Genomic DNA, 22,620 nt, shown 5'->3' on the forward strand with positions numbered 1-22,620 from the left:
TATTATCTGAAATGTTTGTTTTCCCTTTCAACTCTATGTATATTCTTTGCTGCATCACTGTCACTATACTCAATAGGTACTGTAACGTTCTGAAAGAAGACTTATTTTTATAGATAAGCTTATTGATGATGGCTGATGTATTCTATATTCTTGTTGCTAAATCCTCAAAGAAACCATTCAATTTGCTTATAATTCAGTTTAACCTTTGCTTTTTTGGTCAGAAAAGTTCTATTTTTTGTATCCTTATTTAATGACAACAAACTGAAAAAGAAAAATGAGATGACACCAGATAAGACAGACCAAGATTTACTTTAGTACAAGGCGAAAAATTCTATTGGAACAGGACAGTCAGCAACTTGGACAAAGGGTGGTGCTAGTCATCAATAAAGCTTCTTAGAACTCATTTCCCTCAGTTTCTTAAAATAGGCTTTCAGGGTTTTTTTTATCTTCTACTAACAAACTCTGTTAGTTACATAACTAAAACATGCAAATAAAGTGCAACAGACTACTGTGATTAAGCAACTTTTAATATTTCTATTGACAAACATTGTAAGCATAACCCGAGTGAACTGTGTATATTTGAAGACTGTCCAGTGACAGACTCACTGAACTACTGGTTCAAGGGCAATTACATTCTAAGTTCATTTTCAGTTGAGCCATAGGATGCTGAAGTGATCATGGACTAGGACGTGTTCCAATAGTGCCAAATTCTAACCGGATTGTGCGTTAGTAGCCAAGGCCGAGGCAAACAATTATCCTGTACCACACACAGAAAGCAACTAGTATTGAAAAGACAAAAAGTTTGGTCAACAAACTAGTTTTACTTCTTTAATAACATTTTTGCTAATAACTCCAGAGGCACAACAGTACCAGTAAGCTTATGAACTTTAAAATGCACAATGGCCACAGACAGTTGACTTGGATACAGTAATAGTGTTTGGTAGCAGACCTAAAGACGACTCTTAGATTCTTCCACTCTTAAATGATTTTGTATTTCCTCATGACCTAGTCATGCACTGGAGAGGAATTCCACAGCAGTCTCCTTCTCTTCAGCTAACTCCTTAGCAGTAAGATCCATCTTCTCACGAGAAAAATCATTAATGGGAAGACCTTCAACAAACTTCCAGGCCTTGTCCTGATTGAAAACAAAAAAATAAAAAGCCCCCACCACGTAAGAACAAGCTTTCAATTCAGTCTGCATGAAGGACACTTTGCAGCATAAGAACCAAAGTTTACAGCCCTAAAAAACACATCAGGCAGCAATTAGTTTTGTTTCAGATAAAGAATGCAACCAGCACCAGCTAGTCATGTCAGATTCTACTCATCAATCAGCACTTAGTTGGCAACCAAGTTAAATTACTTGGCTAAGAACAGTCCTCTCTGTGAAAGACTAAAACCCCCACATCCCAGTAACTGCAGTCCCACACAAAAATCACTGCTATTAACAAGCTCACATGACAGTTTTTACGTCTTGCAGAAGATACATGGATTTCAATACAGTCTAGTTACCTTGATCACAACAGGGAATGAATATAGCAAGTCTTCAGGAACACCGTAAGAATTGCCATCAGAAATGACTCCCATCGAAACAAATTCCCCCTGAAACCAGAAAAGTAAGAGATGAATGCATTTTTCACTGCTAGAAGAAAGCAAAATTTTGATTTTTCAACATCCTGTATTCTCCTACGAGACCCTTTACTCCAGAAGAAGATGGATTCTTTCCTCTGAACACACATACGCAACGGAGGTCAATGATGCTGGCATGTAATCAAAGCAAATTAGGCAAACATGCACTTACTCAAAAGCAACATCTTACCGCTGGAGTACCAAACCAGATGTCCCTCACGTGATCACAGATAGCTTTGGCAGCTGACATGGCACTGGACAGCTTCCTGGCCTTAATAACTGCTGCTCCACGTTGCTGAACAGTCTGCAGTTAAGAAAAAAAACCCCAAACCCTAAATCGTAAAGCAGCAAAATCATGGCTTGGTCCAAATGGTGTCAGTAAATGCCATGACGAAAGATCGTTGTACATAATTATTTAATTTCATCAGTCAAGATACAGTTCTATCATTAAACATGGCATACATGGCATACAATCCAGAAGAGTGTTGTCAAGACAAGAACATAATGGAACATTTCAGAGGCTGGCTCAATCTTTAGTACTTGCTTTACAGCTTCTCACATAACAACCAGATGTCTCAAGCTTTTCCCACCAAGAGACTTTGTGCATGTCAACAGTAACAGATGTCTAGAGCAACACTGTCAATTAAGGTTTTTTGCTGAATACCAATGTGAACTATTTGCTGGTCTCAATACTACAATATTTACTGCACAAAATTCATGTAATTCCCAAAGATAGTTGAACAGACCTCCCTTTATTTAGAAATTTTGTGTTTGTGAAATTAGAGTTCTCAGAATAGGCTTCACTATAGTTTTGGTACAGCTTTATGCCAACCACACCCCAGTCCAGAAAGCAAGAATTATGAAATCTTACCTTATCTTAGGTAAAGCATTCTAATACAGTCCAGCATTACAATGCACCTAGAAGGCCAAATCTGTTTTGGACATGTAAGATATAGCTGAATCAAGGACAAGGACAGCTTTCTGCTTACACTCTGGCTCATGAACTTTGGTTGCCAATCATTTATTCCACAGCAACAAGCATGAACTGAAATATTACATCCAAAACAGGACAGAGCACTGCCATATGACAAAAAACATCCCCTGTCCTAAACTAAAGCTTCCTTGGCTAAGGTGTAGTACCTGGCTGTTCGGATGCCAGTAACATTGCAACACCAAGCAGAGCACAGCTATTCAGAATCACAGGCACCTGGGGCTTTCGTAAACCTGTCTGACTTCATAGATAGCCTGTGCTCTCAATCAATTAATGCCATTATTACAAAACTGGCCCCAAAAGTCACCACAGTGAAATGGCAAAGGTGCTTCTTGTGTCAGACAAGTTTCACCTGAGTTATGATCAAAACTCTTTTTACTGAATCATTTCAGCACTCCAAGTGGATTTTTCTAGCAGGGTTTACATAGGCCTTCATGCCTTAAATTTTTCAAGGGCAAACAACTGACAGCAACAAGCTATGTGAGGGTGGCTTATACTAGTGAGATAGAACAGCTGCTTCACCAAGTCACTCAGGTACATAGATCACAATTTCAGATAAGGTTAGGACCGTTAAAAAAAAAAACAAACACCAAAAAAACCACCTGTCTTACCAGGATAAAGTCTCCCTTCAGCCAGCTGTCATCTTTTATAGCTTCATAAACTCCAACTTCCTTTCCTTTCACGTTAACCTTCGCATGGTTGACATCTGGATATTGAGTGGAGGAGTGGTTGCCCCAGATGATGACATTCTTCACATCATTAGCAGTCACACCAAGTTTCAGAGCAATCTAATGGGAAATTAAAGATTTCCAGTGCATTGACTTCAGTTTCTCAATTCACAGGCTCCTTTGAAAGCACTGTTCTGTTTGTGTTTAGCAGAGATAACAGAATAGGCTCTTTTTACCTGAGATTTGGCTCTGTTGTGATCCAAACGAGTTAAGCAGCTGAAGTTTTCCTTTGGTATAGATGGAGCTGACTTTGATGCAATCAGGCAGTTAGTATTTGCTGGATTCCCAACTACCACAACCTGAAAATGAAAAAGGGGAAGATGAAGTCGGTATTTCTGCAAAACAACTCCCTCCAGTGAAATACACTGCTTTGCCTTCAAAGAAGCTATCGAAGAAGTGAAGTTTTCTAAATCTCTTGGTTGTCTTCAATGTGACTGTTTTCTAAGTGTGTGGTTCATAGTCACCCAGTCTTCTATAACTGTACAGAAAAATATTTTCTAGGTAGGTATTTTCTTTATAACTTGAGATTCAAATGTGAAAGAGAACAAGATTTCCAGGGAGATCTATATACTGATCCACAACCTGGCTTCAAATCTCATGCTACCAGACACAGGAAAAGCAAGGTACATGCACACTAGTCAGTCCACAGTGACTTCACCAACGCCTTTTAAATACTCTTTAGTTTGGCTGCCACTGCTTTATATAATTGCTTTATAATTAAGAAAGCCAGAACAGTTACTAATCTCAATGTTCATAAGCAGTTAGAAGTAAAATACTGCCTCAACTTAGATCCATTTATAGCTATGGAAAACTGATTTTTATTCATCCTTCATTTGTGCCTCAAATGACTAATGTTAAGCTCCATATACCCTCAATCACACAATCTGATCTGCAAACCTCCCTTTGTATCTCGCCTTTTGAAAGTGAGTTCAGTAAATTTTCCACTACTCCATAATAGTTATATTGATAGTTTTTATTCCAACTGGATAAAGAAGCAAACAAGTCTTTAGAAGCAGTAGGAAGTTCATCAGCAGAGGAAGCAGACATTAAAAAGTCAGTTACAAAGCACAGTTGGAGTCTGGGTTTGAGATTAAGAGCAGTGGGAGAGCAGCCCCATGATCCCATTAACTGTGCTGAAGGAATCTGAGAGAGAACAATTAAAATCTTCCAGTGCTCCAAAGAACAAGACACAAACAACCCAAATAAAGCCGATTTTTTGTGCAACTGTAATTCCATATTGATACTGAAGTTAAGGGCCATTCTGTTAAAGCCACAGATGGATATGAAGTAGGCAGCTGCATGTAGAAGATTTAGTTCTCCCAGAGGAGAGAGATAACGAGCAAAAGACTGCTCATTTTTTTTAATATGGTTTTGTGGGGTTGGTTTTGACTGTGGTATATTTTCCAGGGCTTAAGGAAAGGAATGCCTGCACTGAACAGGCTCCTTCTTGCGCAATATCATTCTACAATATATTTAGATCTCTACATAACCGTGTTAATGTTTTAAATTCAGTTTCTATATTCACCTTGACAGACTTTTTGGCATACTTGTCCAAGGCTGCACCCTGAGACTTGAAAATTTTCACATTTGCTTTGAGTAAATCCTTCCTTTCCATGCCCTCTCTCCTTGGCATGGAGCCAACCAGAATCGCTATGTCAAGGTCTTTGAATGCAACTTCCTCCTTGTCTGTTGGAATGACCTCTAAAAAAAGGAAAGAGGGGAAAAAAATCAGTAAGATAAATACTCATGGCACAGTGTTAACAGAATATTCTTTTGTTCATAAAGAGTATATAATCTAATCTGACAATATCACCACCTTCCCCTTCCAAAAACACAAGTATAGTCATTTGGCCCTAACTCCACAGATTAAGTACTTGCCAGTAAATGATTTATATGTACAAATTTTTATCTAAAGTGGAAAACATGGGAGAAATCTATGTAAAAATATAAGTTTCGTGTGTCTCTATTTAAATATATACATATTAGTACATATGCTATTCTTTACTTTTACAAAAAAGTTTCAATGGCAAATATCAACACAAGTGAAATTTTCCTTCCTCTTTAACAATCCCAAACAAAGATTCTGAATTGGGTTAGGTTACAATTCAAACCGAAGGTCTGAATTATACAAGAGCTGGTAGCTACATGGGGTTTTTTCAAGTATTCTAATACTGTAACACCTACTCACTCCCTTTCTTCTGCTTGTTTAAAGTACCAGAACTTGTTTACATGACTTAATGGGTCATTTTTTATTTCATGTCCTTATACAGAAGATATTTCTGAAGTCTAAAATTATGGTGTAGTTTTCTTATTTAGCAAAGAAATATCTAAAGACTGTTATTTCACCACTGGGCTAGAACACAATGCACATATGCACAAGTATCTGACAATTTGCTGTCCAGGCTGAAACCCCAGGATTTGCTGATATAAACCAAAACCCACATATCTGTGTTGTCAGTTCTTTTCACAAAACTCATTTGATGTCATTCTTGCTAGCTTACAGCCTAAGTTAATTTATCTTCCAAAAAATATAAAACCAAGGATCATAAAATATTTTCTTCTGTTTAACGTCCTGCCAGCTACAGGAACTCATAAATGCAGCAGCTCTTTTACAGCCTATTGTAGGTATAAGAAAAAATTCTTTTGGACACCTCTGAGCAGTGGCAGAGCACAGTCCTGCAGCTCCATCACCACACCTTCCAGTACAGTCATCATAGGAGTGATGTCCAGCAGCACAAGAATAAGAGGCTGTAAAGAAAGAAAAAGTTTAGTGCAAGTTGGGCATAATGAATTTTGTCTTGTACTCTGCCAGAAACTGCTATCTCCTGCAAGATTTAAAACCCATTTAGAGAAAACAAACAACTTCAGCACAACCAACAACTGAAAGCTTGTGTAACAGAGCAGGACACCAGTTTTCCTCACTTAAAGAAGAAATTACTTGCACATTGGTAAATCAGTGAGTGTCTACAAGAAAACCAGTCCCAGGGACTGCAGTTGTGACAATTCAGTGTGAGAGTTACCTGGTCTTTGCCAAAGACATCTCCCTTGGCAATGCTGTAGAGCAGGGAGTAAGCAATCTGCCCAGCAGCTCCAGTCACCAGGACTCTGACAGGTTCACCCTGTAAGAAAATTAGAGTCTTTATCCACTGCTACACAGTGCAGGTCACACCACCTGAGTGTTAAAAATTAACAGTTACCACAGCAATATCATGGATTATTTAACCTAGATGCTAATGTGTGCCTAAATGCAGATCAGCCCCAACTCCTTGGATCATACTTCTGTTCTACCAGAACCACCAGCAATTTCTCTACTTGCTTTTACAGAAACAGACCACACTGGCAAAAGCATCCTGAAGAATCACTCCTGGAATAACTTCCAAAATGCCAGGAATAACAATGTATTTGAAAAACTCTGTATTCCCCTTAACAACATTGTCTTTTCAACATAGGACAATACAACAAACACCCACTCATTAGATTAGCCATTCATACTTGAAATTTCCTACAGTTTCACAAGCTGTGACACTTCACTGGTTTTCACATTCTTCTCCATTTTGAGGGCTGTTTCCATTAAGCATTTTGAATGTTTATTTGCAATCAAAGACTTACTGAATGCCAGAGACCAAAGAATCTAGTGGACTTAAAACTAGTGCCCCACTAAACTGTTTGGCAGTAATTTAAGAAATCTACCAGACAAAAGGTACATTATGGACAAATCCAGACGCTATAATTCATAATACAGCTGTTTATTGTCAAACTGACCCTAAACTCCACAAGACTGGGAGAAGACTGCCAACATGTTGCTATATTGCAAATAAAGGGGAAAAAAATGCATGCTTTATAGTAAACATCCCATTTTGTTAAGCAGAACTAAGATCTGGGGAAATCCAGAGGTTTTTCAATATTGAAAACTGAAGGCTGAGAGAGTTTGGGTTGTTCATCCTGGAGAAGATAAGGTTCCAGGAAGGCCTTGTTGTAGCTTCTCAATACTGAAAGGGGACCTTAAGAAAGACTACAACAAACTTTTTAGTAGGGCCTGTTATGAAGTGACAAGGAACAACAGTTTTAAATTAAAAGAGGGTAGATTTAGATAAGAAAATATATTTTCCAATAGGGCTGGGGGAACACTGGTACAGATTGCTCAGAGAGGTTGTAGATGCCCCATCACTGGAAACAGTCAAGGTCAAATTGGAGCTTTGAGCAATCTGGTCTAGTTGAAGATGTTGCTGCTCATTGTAAGGGGGGGGTATGGACCAGATGACCTTGAAAAGTCCCTTCAAATGCAACATTCTATGATCCTCTGAAAATGGAACACATGCTAAAGGACCTTCATAACATTCCCTGTTTCTCTAGAGGCAATAGGGCTGGGACAGATTGTGCCCGGACAGGAACAAGCAGACTCTGACCGGGCAGCTGGAGTGTCAAACCCACTTTGTCAAATAATTAAAAGGTGACCATTTGAGATACAGACAAAACACCAGGCACAACTGAACGTGAAAGAAGTGATTTAATTGCATCCTGGGCTACATTACGAGAAGCGCAGCTTGCAGACAAAGACATTCCACTCAGTGCTGGTGATATTGCAGCTGGAATACTGAGTCCAGTCTTGGCACCCTGAGTTCATGTCCTGTAAAGTGAGGCTGAGGGTGCTGGACGTAGCCTGGAAAGGCAGAGGATGGGGGGTGATGTAACAGCAGCCTACCACACCTTCACAGAGTGTTACAAAAATAACGCTTCCCAACACCTCTCCTAGTGGCAGACGGCAGAACAGGGTGCACTGGCTACAAAAGGGTACCCAGAGAGTCTGTACAATCTCCTCCCTTGGTGGTTTTCAAGACTCAGATCAAAACACACATATGATATGATTTATCAGTGACAACAGCCTTGCTGTCAGGCTGGACTGGACAACTTCCAGACTTGCAGTGAAAGAGGGAGGACCGTGTGACCTCTAGAGATCCTTCCCAACCAATGTTCCTGTCATTGATATTTATAGGAAAACCATTTTGGGCTTTGAGTGTATCCTCTCTGCAGAAGTGACCAGCCAAGCACAGTTGCATCAAGCTATCCTTAAATTATTACAAAAATGAGGCCACCTACCCCATCTTCCCACATACCAGATAAAATGAGAGTGTAAGTGATGACATTAAACTCCTGAACTTGCAGAATTAGACCTGGCCTGATTCTGCCTTCATTATGGGAACGATTCTTTAAATATCTGGTTACAAGATTAGCAGCTACACAGCATTGAACTGCATTGTTTTCTTTTGAATCTGTCCTATTATGAGCCTCATCCCTCATGGAAACTCCACACAGAGGGGGAAGGAGGGTGGACAAACAATTCTTGCTGGTTTAAATCTCAAAACCAGCATGGTATTGTATTCCTGAGTAAGGAAATGTACCATAACATCTGAATGATGATGGACAGCATGGATTAAGATGTGTATCAAATTTTAAAGCCAAGTTTACAGCATGTTTCTAAGGAGATCCTACATTTTATTTATATTAAGGTGACAGTGAATACTCTTTTATGGTAGCTAACTATACTAGTTAATAAAATGAGAATTTTTTTCCACTATATGCACTTTATATGCTAATTTGATTTAAACATAAAAAATGTCAATCTATCCACTAATATTACGGTGAGTATTTAGCATAACAACAGGAGAAGGAAGGAGTAGAAAATAAAAAAGGTAAGAGATAGAATTATTTATTATACTTTTACTGAGACAAACTTAGCATTTAGCCTTTTTTTGGAAAAAAAATCCCAACAAAACCACTTTGGTCATGACTCAGCTCCACCTTCTCACCATAATTATGTTTGCTTACAACCATCCTTCCTGTTCTCCCCCCCAATGTGAGGCTGGAGACAGAAGAAACACAAGCTAAAATAAAGTGAAGAGTGCTGCCTACTTGCTTTTTCTCTCCCAGCCTTCAGTCCACTGGATTCAATACATTCCCCAGGCTCCTTTACTCCTGCACTAATTGTGAGCAATTAGTATCAAAGAAACTTCCATGCTGTCTCAAATCCAGAAGCTAGATTAACAAGCCAAAAATGCTGTGTTTCTTACAAAATGTGGATAACTCTCACCAAAGAAAGAAAAAACTTACATCACATATCAAAATTGGTCTTATTGAGCATCAGAGGCTACTTTTGGAGGTTGGATATTTAGAGAAATGAGTAGCTCCCCAGTGGAAGTTGTAGGTTCCAAACATTCATGTCCAGGCCCTTCAACTCGTGACTTGGCTCCTGCAAGACTACTTTCATGTGGTAGCTACAGGGGTGACCTTTACTCACCCTCAGGTATAGAACTAGAGGACAAATTAAGCAACAACTAACTGAACTATTTTGTTTCAAAGCCTTCCCCACTCCGCATTCAGCCGATGTACAGTTAAATAGCTTTAGGAAACTAAAAGAGTAGCACCGGTAGTGATAAAAAGGATGAGGAAAAAACCCCCAACAACTGAACATTGTTGGGTACCCTTCTTTGTCTAGTTCAGCAACCATGTAGGATTTCTCCCCTTCCTCAACTATGACAGATGAAAGCGAAGCTTCCAATACCAAACGAGGCAGTTGTGGGCTTATTGCCCTCCCCACAACACTTTGGCTGAAGAACTCAGTGCCTCAGTTATGTCTGTGATTTACAGGTGACAACAGCAGACCTAAAATATTAGTGCTATACAGGCAAATAGCACTACACCGCAAAACTGATTCAGGAGGTTACAAAGGTGAGTTAAAGATAACTCACAATCTATCAAATGCTGTGGCAAGAACACCCTGTCTACTTTCCATTGCAAATTACAAATGAAAGACCTCCATACACATTACTGCCGATAAACTTATCATCAACTTAACTTTTTTCCTGAACAGTAAAGCCAACTAACCTATCCCACCTTGCTTCACGAAGGTGATTTAAGCACCAAGATAAACTTTATCTCCTCAAGAGTCTAGAGTCTGCCTAAGAAACTTTCCCTTTGCTCTCCCTTCTTTAAAGCAGAGATACGGTGACAAGAAACATGTTTGGAAACAGAGTAGAAAGTGTCAGCTCTGCACTTGAGGAGAGCCACCAGCACAGTCGTTCAGAGACCGAATTCCAAAGGCGTTCTTTCCTTAAGAAGTGACCTTGACACAGGTGCCCTGAAAGACTTTTTTTCACTTCATTTATCTAACGGTGGTTGCATCAATAGACAGATAATTTTATTTCTGGAGTTTAAAGCCTCTGCCCACCACCACATGCACAACTAGAACAGCAAAGGCAAGATAAAACCAGTGACATTCTGAAAAGTCTGGACACCAAAGTAGATTACAACCAGCAGTTCTCTGTGAGATTGGTACATTCATGTCAGGCAATGATCTGAAAGCTCAGGTACAAACTAAAACCTGTTATCTTGTGTCACTCCTCTGAATCCACATTTTAAACAGAAAGAGCAGAGAAGTTTACAGACTTTGGTATTTTTTAGGGTATAGCTGAAATAAGCCACGTCCCAGAGCATGCAAGCATCCTTTCTACAGCAAAACATTAAAAGTACAGGTTTGAATAACAGGGTATAGAGTCTAGAAAAACCTGGAGACGTTTTCAGGGTAACAAAGGAAAGGAAGGTCTCTGTGCAGGTTTGTGTGTGCATACATGTAAGTATATATGCTGCAGAAAAGCAAAGCGCTGCAGTACCCTGTAATAACCTCAGGGCAGAACTATTGACAATCTGCACAAACAGCAGGATTTCTGACAGCACGCAGAGATTAAACAATAAAGACATTTCACAAGCGCTTCCCCTTGAGCTAACACAGAACCGCTCCAAACCCGTTAAGCTCTCGCGGACTAAGGCGAAGGCTTTCCCGACCTCTCGGAGACAACGTCGCCACCCGCGGGGCCCAACGGTGCCATCCCCCGTCGGGAGGCACCACCGAGGGCGGGGGGGGGTTCGCTCCGCTCCCACATCCCGCCCTCCCCCTCACGCCGCGCTGGCACAGACGCCGCCAGGCCGGCACCGACCCCACGTCTCCCGCTGGAAGGTCACCCCTGCGCGGCCTCCGCGGGGGTTGCGGTGAGCTCTGGGGCCGCCGCCAGGCCCGGCTCCTCCGGGTGCCGCCACCACCAGCCACCTCCAGGTCACCCCTATCCCCCACACCCCGCGAGCAGCGCGACGCCATTTCGCGGCCACCTCCGCCCGCCGGATCCCCCCGATCCGCCCCGGAGGGACGCGGAGGGCGCGGTGCGGGCGCCGGCGCAGCGGGCCCGGTGCGCGGTACCGACCATGTTGGCGGGAGCGGCGGGAGCGGCTGAAACGGCTGCTCGGGGTCACCTCTGCGACACGACTGCGGCCGCGGCGGCGCTGCGCCCAGGAGCCGCGGAGGGGGGAGGGGCGCGCCGCCCGCGCGCGGCCGCCTGGGGGCTGTAGTCGAGGCTACCGCCGACATGCACTGCTTCGCTCTCTGAAGGAACTACAACTCCCGGCGTGCCCGGGGGCCAGGGCGCCGCGCCCCCGCGCTCCATTGGCGGTTGCCGCCCCTCGCGTCACCCCATTCATTGAAGGGCAGAGCGGCGCGTGAGAAGCGGAGGGGCGGGGGCTGCGCCAGCGCGGGCGCCCCGGGCTACGCATGCGCGCTACATTGCGAAAGAGCTGGCGGCGCATGCGCAGGGCGCGGCGTGCCGCTGTTGCTGTGGGAAACAGGCGGGAGGGCGGGACGGGGAACCGGGACAGGCTCCGGCACTGGCGGTGCTGCTCCCGCGCCCCCCGCGCCCCGGCCCGGCTCCTCGGAGCGCTCGGTGGGTGCGAGTGCGCGGCCTGACCCTGCCCTTTCCCGGGGGGGAGGGCGTCCCCGGGAGCCCCGGTGAGAGCGGGCGGAGCGGTCCCCTCACGGGCCCCTCGCGTTGCCCGCGCCGCTCTCTCCTGCCCGGCCTGCTCTGGGGAGTTACCAGCGCGTCCCTGCAGCTGCAGCCCTTTGTCCTGTGACTCCGGGTGTCTTCCCTCGCCTCCTCCCTCACATTCCCTTCGGCCCTGCGGGAGATGGTGCAGAGCTGCGTTTCACACTTCACGAAACCCCCTCGGCTTGTGTTTAACCCTTTATTATTTTTAGGGAAAGCTGAGAGCTTACCTGTGCTATCCCGCTGCTAGAACTAGGGACCTCTTGTACAAAAATAAAGTTTGTCGTCTGCTTGTGTTTTGGACTATTGGGTGAAGTCAATTCCTTTTGGTCTGGCTTAAAAGTGAGGCTGATACTGGTGTAAATACATCAGGAAAATACAGCTTCATAAACTGTACTGGTTATGCTATAAAAGAGGGTCTTGGGTGACACAGTTGATTTTTCTTTTCCCTCGGATCTTGACAGGATTCCTTATTGCAAAAAATCTGTAATTCAGTGAAATGTTTAGTGAAGTCTCACTTGTGCCAATATATTTCTGCAGGATTAGTTTTAAATCTCTCTCTAATCCTTAGAGTAGATAGTATTATTTTTTTAAAACAGTCTAAACAGCCTATACGCTTATGCAATTTCTTCTTCGGTCTGTGACAGAAATAAGAAGTCACTCCTTTAGGGCAGTGGGTGTAAAACCTAAATATTTATGCTTGTCGTGCAAAATGTTCTCCTCTTAGTGAGTTGTGCTCGTGCCTCAATTCAGAACGTCCTGTGTCTTGAACAAGTCTTTAGCTGAACCCCTGACAGCTCCTGCAGTACAGAAAACTGTGCAGTCAGAGTGGGAAAGGTACAGTCATGCTTAGTTTATTTTAAATGTCAACCTGTACTGATTTATGTCAGTTAATAACTGTACATTTTTAATATGAATGAAGATTGTACCCAAGTTCCCTTCTGGGGATGAATTTAAAAGCCAAATAGCTGCAAGCAAAGCTGAAGTCTGGCTTGCTGTGAAGTGTAGAGAAGCTTGGTAAGTAGGAGGGAGCTTGTTTTACAGTCAGAGTTTTCCAGAGTGTCCTGAGGTGCTTTACCCTGGTGACTGTAAGCTCTTCTGCACCAGGACATTGTATGGACTTAATTAACACTATTTAAGATTTAAATGTACACAAAGCCTGACGTGGGCCCACATAAGGTAATTTCCACCAAACATAATTAGTTCAGTTTGAATTGATTCCTTATCAATTTTCAGGTAAATCACTGTTAGCATGCTGTAAACTGATTTGTCTGTGTCAGCATAGCAGATTGTATTGATTTAGTGGGTTTCAGATAAGAGCTTAACTTGAAACTTTCAAACTTTCTGTAGGTAAGACTTCCTTTTCATTCTTGGTCCTTTTTTTGCCTAAGCTTGTGCTCCTGGAACTATTTGCTGCTGGAGATGACAACAAATCTTGTTGTTATGTTTTGTTGAAAGTGATTTGTTATGAATGTGATGGAAAGCCATTTGTAAATGCTTTTGTTTGTCACTTTATTTTCAATCTGTTTCCAGTATAATTAGTCCAAGAGAGGCTGAATTGTCATCTATGCTGATTTAACTAAAGATATTGTAAAATTTAGTGTTTTGCGAATGTGGTGTATTTTTTAAACTCAACAAAACTTAATAATTCTAACATTTCCTTCTTAAATGGCTTACATTTTGTTTCTACTTGTTAAACTCTAATGTTTTCCAAGCAAAATTTAAGTGTAATTTTTTTAATATTCTTTAATGCTTCCCCATGTTTTATTAGTATGAGTCTCTTGTGTAGCACTTTAATCCAAAAAACTGCATAAATGAAAACATTATGTGCAAATGAAATAATGGAAATTTAGTATACATGTGAATTGGGCTCTTGGCTGATTCTTCAAATACATTTTAAAATTTTTGCAGTCAAAAGATATTGAAATACGTGGAAATCGGTAATTAATCAACACACTGAAGTATTAAGATGTTTTAATCTCAGTTTTCTGGGGATCAAGTATTATTTTTCAAGGCAACTAGTGGTTTTGAAGGGTAGTTACCAGAATTATCTCTTAATTTTTTTATATATATATTAAAATTAATTATTCTCTGTTAACAGCTGGCTGGGTTCTTTAGCTGTATTTTGGATGGGATTTTCTTTTACTTCACTGCCATCTATAGAAACTGATGAATATTTTAGGTAAGTTTTTATGCTTAATTTTCAGTAATTTTTGAAGTTTTCTTTTTATCCTCTCTATGTATGACACAGTTTTTCTTTTATCTTATGCATTTACTTGCAATTGTTATTACCAAATTGTGTCTCCTGTAGCTAAGTCTGTGTGATATGATTAACATTCAGAATGTTTAAGACTCTGTAAGAAAAATTAACTATATAATGGCTGGGTTCAATCCTAGAAATACTAGAATAAAAACAGTTTTGGAAGCCTATTCTGGATTATTGTCCAAGGAAATAATAATAAGAGATTTTTCAGAAATAAAAGCATTGCAAAAAAAGTACTGAAATAGAATTAAGAGGATCAAAAGCTGTTTTGTAAAGTATGCGAGAAATCTATCATGGAGTTTATAAAAGATAAAGATGTAGATATAAGCAAGAAGAATTAAAGTTGTAGTTTAGAAAACCATCACAGGATTTATTTTATTTTTTATTCCTGGTGCTAATGTTCAAAACGTTATTTTTCACTGTTTGTTTCTGAACTTCAGTCACATGATACTGCATGGACATTAAATGTTATGAGGAAACTGATGTATCTATAAATTCTGCTTATAATCCTGATTTTATTCTCGCTGTGGTTCAGAAAACTTTCTAAAGGATAAATTTTGGCTTCTATGGGTCTGATTTGATTTTATCCTGTGGCTTATTTTTTACGTGTTAACAGTTTAATTGGTTTTTTAATCAAAGGTGAGTAATTAATCATTAATTGATTTATACAACCTTTAGTGTGTTTTTGAGAGGTGGATAGGATGCAATAACACATTCTGTACTCATGTGCCTATAAAGAGACACAAATGATGTATAGCTTGCTTGTAATATGGTCCCTTCCAACTCACATAATCTGCGATTCTGTGAACATGTATTAGTAATCTTTATGAACTATTCATGAGTCAAATCTTAATAAAAATTGTCAACAGAAGGTGCTTTTTTATTTCTTTTTTTTTCTAAGTAGTACAAACAGCTATTTGTAGGTTTGACAGGCCTCCTTTGCCGTCTGTGCCTCCTCAGATCTGAGGCGGGTGGTCTGTGGTTCCTGGAGTGCAGCTCAGGTGTTCAGGGCTCCATCACTGACCAGAGGTTTGGTAGTGGCACCCCCGTTGTGCACCCCCAAAGCTGAGAGACCCTGGAAGCTCTGTCATCATCCACCACCTGTGCATCATTTCTGGAAGATTTTCTTCTCTCTCTTTTGGTTGTTACAAGGGCCAGGGTATAGAGAGTCCCTGTTTAAGAAACAAAACCAAACAAAACCAACCCACAAAACAAACAGCCAAAATGCTCACACACACATGGCACAAAGACTTTGGTGTATTGGCTGTAAATTCAGCAGAGTTGATCTCTGAATTGTTACAAAGAGAACAGAAGGGTTGTGTTCCTGGTGCCTGAGAAGTAGCCTTACTGGATTCTTTTACCTTAACACAAGTCTGTCTTTATCTTGGTTGAACAGAGACTTTGTGACAGCCATATGTGGGTTTTCTACTCACTAATGTCAGTGTGTGGAGGAGAAGAGGCAGGTTGGTTATCTAAACAAGAAATGACCTGTGTAACAATTCAAGTTCTACCAAATCAAACCTTGTACTCTTAATTAATTGCAGCAATTTAAAAAAAACCCAACAAAACAAACACTACCGCCCCTTTCTCCCACTAAATTAAGCTGATGTCCTTCTGAGTTTTTTAAATGAGGTAAGCATTCAGTCAAGTGGAAAAACAGCTTCTGCTAAGAATGTATGTTTGCTTTTTCTTTTATATGATTTCCTCTTGCACTTGTTTGTTATAACCTGATAATCAAGTAATAAATTTGATACAAGAGGTTAGCAGCCATCGTGATGACTTTCCGTTTTCTAGACTCAGTGCAGGGGGGTGAATCCATCTGCTTCCTTTATCCATCCTTTCCATGTCAGAATGACTGATGAATGTTGTTCCATGCCAAATCTCTTGCATAATGACAAGAGTTTTTCTCATTAGGTTTATTTCTTTGAATTATGGTCACGTAGTTTGATTAAAATATTTCAGGTTGTTTTACAACATCTGTTTGAATTTGTTTCTGTATTTTCACAGAGCTAAGTTGTTGTATTATGTATATAACATAATTCTTTGCAGAAGGAAAATACTGATAAATTTTTATCTTAATGATATTACTCATATTTGAAACATAACTTTTAAAACATGAATTTATCACTAATAAGCAAAAGAGCCAACTAAACGCTTTGTGTCCTGTGTGGAGGTTTTTCTTCTGCTTCACAGATTCATTTTGGTATCTGGCCTGCTTTTGGAAACCTTATCCAAACTGATTTTTATGCAGCAGCAGAGTCTATGGATGGCTTTAGTACCATGTGTGCTTATAGTAGTGACCATACTCAGTGTCTTTACTGATATTTGATTAAAGAAAGAAGGAACTGTATTTATTCATTCTGCTCACATAAACAGAAGTACTCAATTTTTGTACATGCTTGTATTCATTCAGGCTAAACTGTCCCCATCTCTGAAGAAAAGTGTAGGCACATAATTCCAGCTGTGTAGATTCTATTGGCTGTACCAATGCTACGTAACTTGGAGTTTCCTGTAGCTCAAAAACATGCAGACATATATTTTTTGTTGGTTTTTCAGTTCAGAGTGTTGACAAGAGTCGTGCTGGAGCCCATGAGGATGGTTTTCTTAGAGCATGAGACTGAGGACCAATGTTTAAAACTTTTGGTCATGTCATGAAGTCATTTAGAGTTGTCTTGTGGGGCTGGGATGGTGTTGAGGAATGACTTCATTTGAACTCATGGTAGTCCTACTGTTTGAAGCAGCATTCCAAGCCTTTCTGAGGGGGGTTGTCAGGCTTCCTGTAGGGGGGAGCTAAGGAATGAGTCTGCATGTGCCCAGTATAAATGATAAGGGAACCACATAGAAGAAAACTGGGAGATTGACCACTTATGTTGTGACACAGGTGTTGTAAAAGTAAGCAGCTGCATCTTTGAATGAGGGAGACTTTCCCATGAAGTAATCGAGCAAAGAGAATCGTGATTATAATTTGTCTTTTTCTGATTTTTTTTTTTTTAGAATGATATACAACCGTGCCTTTTTGTTTCATTTGCCATCTACCCTTACCTGTATGGAGTAACCATGGTAAAGCACTAACACATGCATGGTGCAAAAATTGGATCTTAATTGGATAAAAGCCTTTTGAATATTTTGAGTCTTATTGGAAAGGTCTTACCTTTGACTATATAGTAGAATATATACTTTTAATATGTCATGTGCATTTACTTCGTGACCAGTAATCCCATTTATTGACAATAATGAACCAAATGCAGTTTTTCAAGTTGCTCACTCTCTGACTTAGGAGAATAGAAAGTATTGCTCTGAAATGGCCTTTTATATTTGCCTGACATACAGGGTCTGGCCTCGGTGTGTTAGGCAAGGGAGCTAGAAATACACCACAGTTAAATTATGGGTTTGTATCTCCAGGTGGTGCGTGAATTCGTGGTTGAAGACTGAAGAAATTAATTTTGCTAAAGCAAGAAACAACAGGACATTAAGCTACTATGCCAGCTTTAGATGTACGCTTCAAAAATTTTTTGCTGCTCAGCATTATGCAGTAATCTTTAACTCAAATTGCAGGAAATATTTGAAATTCCATTCTAACAATATCCAACAGAGAATATTAAAGAAGCATTAAATTTCAAATGCCTGAGGGAAAATGTTCTCTTGCAACACCATGGGCATTTGGATCTCACTACTATATGCAGTATTATAGTCTAATATTATGCTTTACTTGGTCTAAAATGAAAGCCCAATTTTAATTCTATCTCCAAAAACTTGGCATACTGCAGTGCAAAATAATTTATTTGAATGTTGTTTTTTAATACATTGCAACTAACTTTAAAGCTTCCTCATATAATACTCCCTCTGTGGCTTTTTGTAATCTGACCCTTTCATTAGGACTTCAAATATATTGCCAAAGACTTATCTCAGTGCTTTCATTGCTAATTTACAAGTTATAAGATCCCAAAGTTACCAAAGAAGTTTTTCTCATTCTATGGAATTTTTCTCTTATAAGACAAAACTTTAGGGTATCTTTGTAAGTATATAAAACACCAAAGAGAGGACTAATTCACTCCTAAGATTCAGGTAATATGCAAACTCAAAATGGGGTTTAATAATATATTCACACAGTTCTGGGCTGGTTAATTTGGCAAACCCATTAGTGAATTTAGGTCAAAAAAGTGCTGATTAAAGCTTTGTGTTTTTATAACCTATGTATGCCTTATTTGATAGCAAAGCTATTTCGGAAGTGAATCCCCGGGTTACAAGATTTGGGGGAGAGGTTTAGAAAATTTCTAGCTTGAATATATTTTTCAGTGTCTGATCAAGTATCTTGGTATTTGGCACAGTAAGGGCAAGTGCTGTGTTTCTGTTGGAAAAATAGTGGTCTTTAGAGAGGAATAGTAGGGTTCTTCTCCACCTGCAGCTGGCTTTTTTCCTGTTTGCACTTTTGACTGTTATAGGCAGAGCAGTGTCCAGGAAAATGTCAATACTGTCTTGTGATATTTCATACATGCTTAAGGTTTGACAAGAAGCAGGTTTTTTAACAGTAGTGGGCCAGTTGCCTGTGAAATTGGACCGTTGTGACTTGCCTGACAAAAAAGACTGGGGAGGAAATGTGATTTAAGGACTTAAAACCTGCAGAGAGAATTCAAAAGAGCAGCATACTCCAGACGGCTACAACGTAGCCAAGTGGGACATAAATTAGTGAAGTTTCATCAACAGTATCATTAGTTTAGCTGCAATGCTAGGCTCTATTCTGGCCAAATTAATGTCACTCATTTCTGTAATGGAAGCTGGTGGAATATAACAGCCCTACCACAAGATCTGCTGTAGTGCTGGTGGACAGCAGCTTGCCTGCTGAGGGCCACTGGTAGGCTCTGAATTGCCACATTCCTTTTAATGGGAGCTGAGGCCTACTGAAAGTTGATAAGGTGACTGTTTTTCCATCTTAGTCGGTCTCAGGCAGTTGTACCCAAACTTCTGAGCAAGTAGAGTGAGACACTCTCTTGAAGATGCAGTTGTCATTGTATAAAATCTGAGAGATGATCATCTGTTTGAATGTGCCTCTGAGAAGGCAGGAATATCCCCCACAGGGTAATAACACCATCTTGTTGCATAATTTTTAGACAGAAATTACTAAACTCTTAAAAAATACACCTTTAAAGAATTGTCTGCATTTTGGATGACACTTAGGTGGTTTTGTAAATGTTGAGCCTGTCTTCCTTGAGAAATGGAAGGCTTGTAAAATGCATTAGAAATACATCTTGAAAGAATAGGTCTGTATGGACTTCAAAATCAGTCTTATTACATGGCTTTGTTTCCAATTCTAGTGTCATAATTTTTTAAAAATTATATTTCTTTGATAATGGTTATATTAAGGGAGTCTTCTTTAAATAGTAGTATAAAGAAAAGCTGAACCAAATTTAAAGCTTATTGTGATAATGTACAAAGCTATTTTCCACTCTTTCTTATCTGAGTCGTATATTTAGGAAGATGCTTCCCAATCCATTGTTTTGCTAGTTTTTGTTCTGATAACTTGACCAGATGCAGTGAATTGCAATGATTTGCCAAGTGCTTTTATCACAGAATGGTTTGGATTGGAAGGGACCTTTGAAGATCATCTCGTTCAACCCAGTGTGGGTGGGGACATCTTCCACTAGACCTGGTTGCTCAAATCCCCATCCAGCCTGGCGTTGAACACTGCCAGGCTTGGAGCATCCACAACTTCTCTGGGCAACCTCAGAGTAAGCAATTTCTTCTTTATATCTAATCCAAATCTCCCCTGTTTCAGAGAAGAACCATTGCCCTTTGTCTTGTCACTACAGACCCTCATGTAAAAAGTCTCTCTCCCTCTTTCTGATAAGCCACCCTTCAAGTATTGAAAGGCTACAATAAAGTCTCCCCAGAGCCTTCTCTTCTCCAAGCTAAACCCCAGGCCAAATTCACTCATCCTTTTGAAAAAGGGGAGCTGTTCCATCCCTCCAGTCTTTTTTATGGCTCTTCTCTGGACACGTCTCTAACAGGTCCATGTCTTTTGCTGGGGGCGCCAGAGCTGGACACAGCACTCCAGGTGGGATCTCACCAGGGTGGTGTAGAAGAGGAGAATTCCCTCCCTCAACCTGCTGGCCATCTTGCTTTTTATGCAGCCCAGGATGCATAAAAGTTGGCTTTCTGGGCCGTGAACACGCATTTCTGGCTCATATATTATTTTTCGCCTGCCGATATCCCCAAGTCCTTCTCTGCAGATCTGCTCTCCATGCATTCATCCTCCAGTTTGTACTGATTGTGCTGATTGCTCTCACCCAGGTGCAGGACCTTGCACTTGGCCTTCTTGACCTTCATGAGGTTTATGTTGGCCTATGTCTCAAGCTTGTCCAGGTCCCTTTTGGTGTTATCTGCAGACATGAGTGCACTCAATCTCACTGTGTCATTAATAAAGATAATGAGCAGTACTGGCTCAGTCGGACACAGCACTTGTTACTGATCTCTTTTGGACATGGAGCTGTGGCAGTCTGTATATATCGTTATATGGGAGGAAGCAGACGTGGTTTTTAAAGGTTGGTGTATCTTTTAGGTATTGGAAAAGGTCCTTTGTAAAAGGAATTAATACATTTAAATTGGAACAAAATTCTTAGTGATTTAATGTCAGTGACTGAGGTGCAGCTTAGGACACAATTCATGTGAAAGATCAAGATGGTTCCTGGAACACTGCTGGAAAAGTCCCCTCTCTTTTAGGAGTGCTGTTAACTTTGTTACTGCTTCAGCTGGCTGCAGAGGTCTCTTTGTGTGGAGTTCAGGGTAAGACTGGTGCTAGAAGACTTGTAACACAGTGCCACCCTTGTGTTAAAGTCCAAAATCTTGGCAGCTGTGAAACAGTGGCATTGGTGGTGGTTTCATTTGAACAAATACTTGGGTAGTAAGCAGAGCTTACACCTTGGGACTATTTCAAAATAACTTGATTAATTGACGTTTCATCAAAGGGCAAATTAAATATTGAGATTCCATAAAGACCTAGGTAGACTAGCTTCTTTGGCATCTGTCAGTGATGAAATTTAACTTTATCGACTTTTTCCTCTTGCTAAGAGTGTTTTTGGTTTGTTTTCTGGATAGAATTTTTATATGTGCTATTAGGAAACCCCTTAAGTGACTTTTTCTGTCTCTCTGCTTTGCGATGTATCAGGTTGCTTCCCTATTCAGTAAATTACTTAATAAATGAATTGCACTGCAGTCATGCTTGTTTTCTGAATCTGATTACCAAAACTATGCAACACGTTCAGGTCCAGAGCATGGCTGAACTTCAGTGCAATGATCTTGAAATCACACACAGTGTACAGGTGGGTGAACATTCCTTAAAAAAGCAGCCTGCAAAATATACCACCCATAATGTCACTGAATAAATGCCAGCTTTGGCATGAGTGCTCTTTTAAAATATGTGCCTTGCTGAGGTTATTAGTCACTCTGAATTCAAGGACATGTGAGTGTGGACTTTGCATAAAGCTCTGGGAGTGCCATACCTGTGAAGTGCTGCTGCTTGATTTTCAGAAAAATGGCATGCTGTGAATTTTGAAACTCCCTCATTGTGGATGAACTGCAGTAAATGCCATTTTGTAATTGAGGCCATGTAAGTTAGTTATTTTACATGTATTTCTAACAATGAAGTTTCAAAAATCTCTTTGCTGGGATCAAAGAAATGTTATCATCATGAAAGGAAATGCTGCAGTATTTGCTGAATAGGGCAAGGAAGGAGAAAAATGAAAATTCTGCATCTTTTCTCACATATATATAATTGTCATCTGTTTCATGGATTAGTGTGAAGATTATGCTGTTGGCTTTCTGTTTAAAAGTAGAGGAATAATGATAATGGTGAAAATATTGCTGCTTCCCTTAACATGAACGTGGATGAAAAGGAAGCATCACACAGAAATGTAGCAGCAGCTGTGACTTTAATTTGAGCAAACCCAACTCAGACAAAGATTTTTGGGAAAAAAAATCCACAGATCAAAATGAGAAGAACCCTAATATTGTATCAGTCCTAAAAAGACTTATGTAAATAAAGGCTTGTGTAAAATACAGAAATTACTTAACTCTGCTTCCTCCAGCTGAAGCCATTTACTGGCTTTGTTTTGCCCTGCCACTTGTGTGGAGAAGTTAATTTAATCATATCTT

The 22,620-nt window shown here is 40.3% G+C and overlaps 2 protein-coding genes across 11 annotated transcripts in view; one reads left to right on the plus strand and one right to left on the minus strand.

Annotated features, from left to right (window-relative positions):
- Positions 1 to 509: 509 nt before the first annotated feature.
- MDH1 (malate dehydrogenase 1) lies at positions 510 to 11,509 on the minus strand. The gene is given in 10 exon segments (XM_051783651.1): positions 510 to 1,135; positions 1,510 to 1,599; positions 1,817 to 1,930; positions 3,229 to 3,405; positions 3,522 to 3,644; positions 4,871 to 5,046; positions 5,997 to 6,093; positions 6,366 to 6,464; positions 11,185 to 11,253; positions 11,255 to 11,509. Coding segments are annotated over 10 exon segments (1,311 nt in total). The 5' UTR covers positions 11,495 to 11,509; the 3' UTR covers positions 510 to 1,009.
- A 486-nt stretch (positions 11,510 to 11,995) lies between these two features.
- The window catches only part of WDPCP (WD repeat containing planar cell polarity effector), a 148,244-nt gene continuing 137,619 nt past the window's right edge, over positions 11,996 to 22,620 (plus strand). For 9 of the 10 annotated variants that reach the window (XR_007903967.1, XR_007903968.1, XM_051783646.1 and 6 more), the window contains exons 1-2: positions 11,996 to 12,110; positions 14,311 to 14,391. The gene's annotated coding sequence lies outside the window, so the exon portion shown is untranslated. Of the gene's footprint in view, positions 12,111 to 14,201; positions 14,392 to 22,620 lie in introns of those variants that run through there. The other variant, XM_051783641.1, reaches the window with a different exon arrangement.

The sequence above is a fragment of the Manacus candei genome, unplaced genomic scaffold (genome assembly GCF_025592945.1).
Source record: "Manacus candei isolate 608988 ecotype Guabito, Panama unplaced genomic scaffold, ASM2559294v1 h1tg000017l, whole genome shotgun sequence".
Taxonomy (NCBI): domain Eukaryota; kingdom Metazoa; phylum Chordata; class Aves; order Passeriformes; family Pipridae; genus Manacus; species Manacus candei.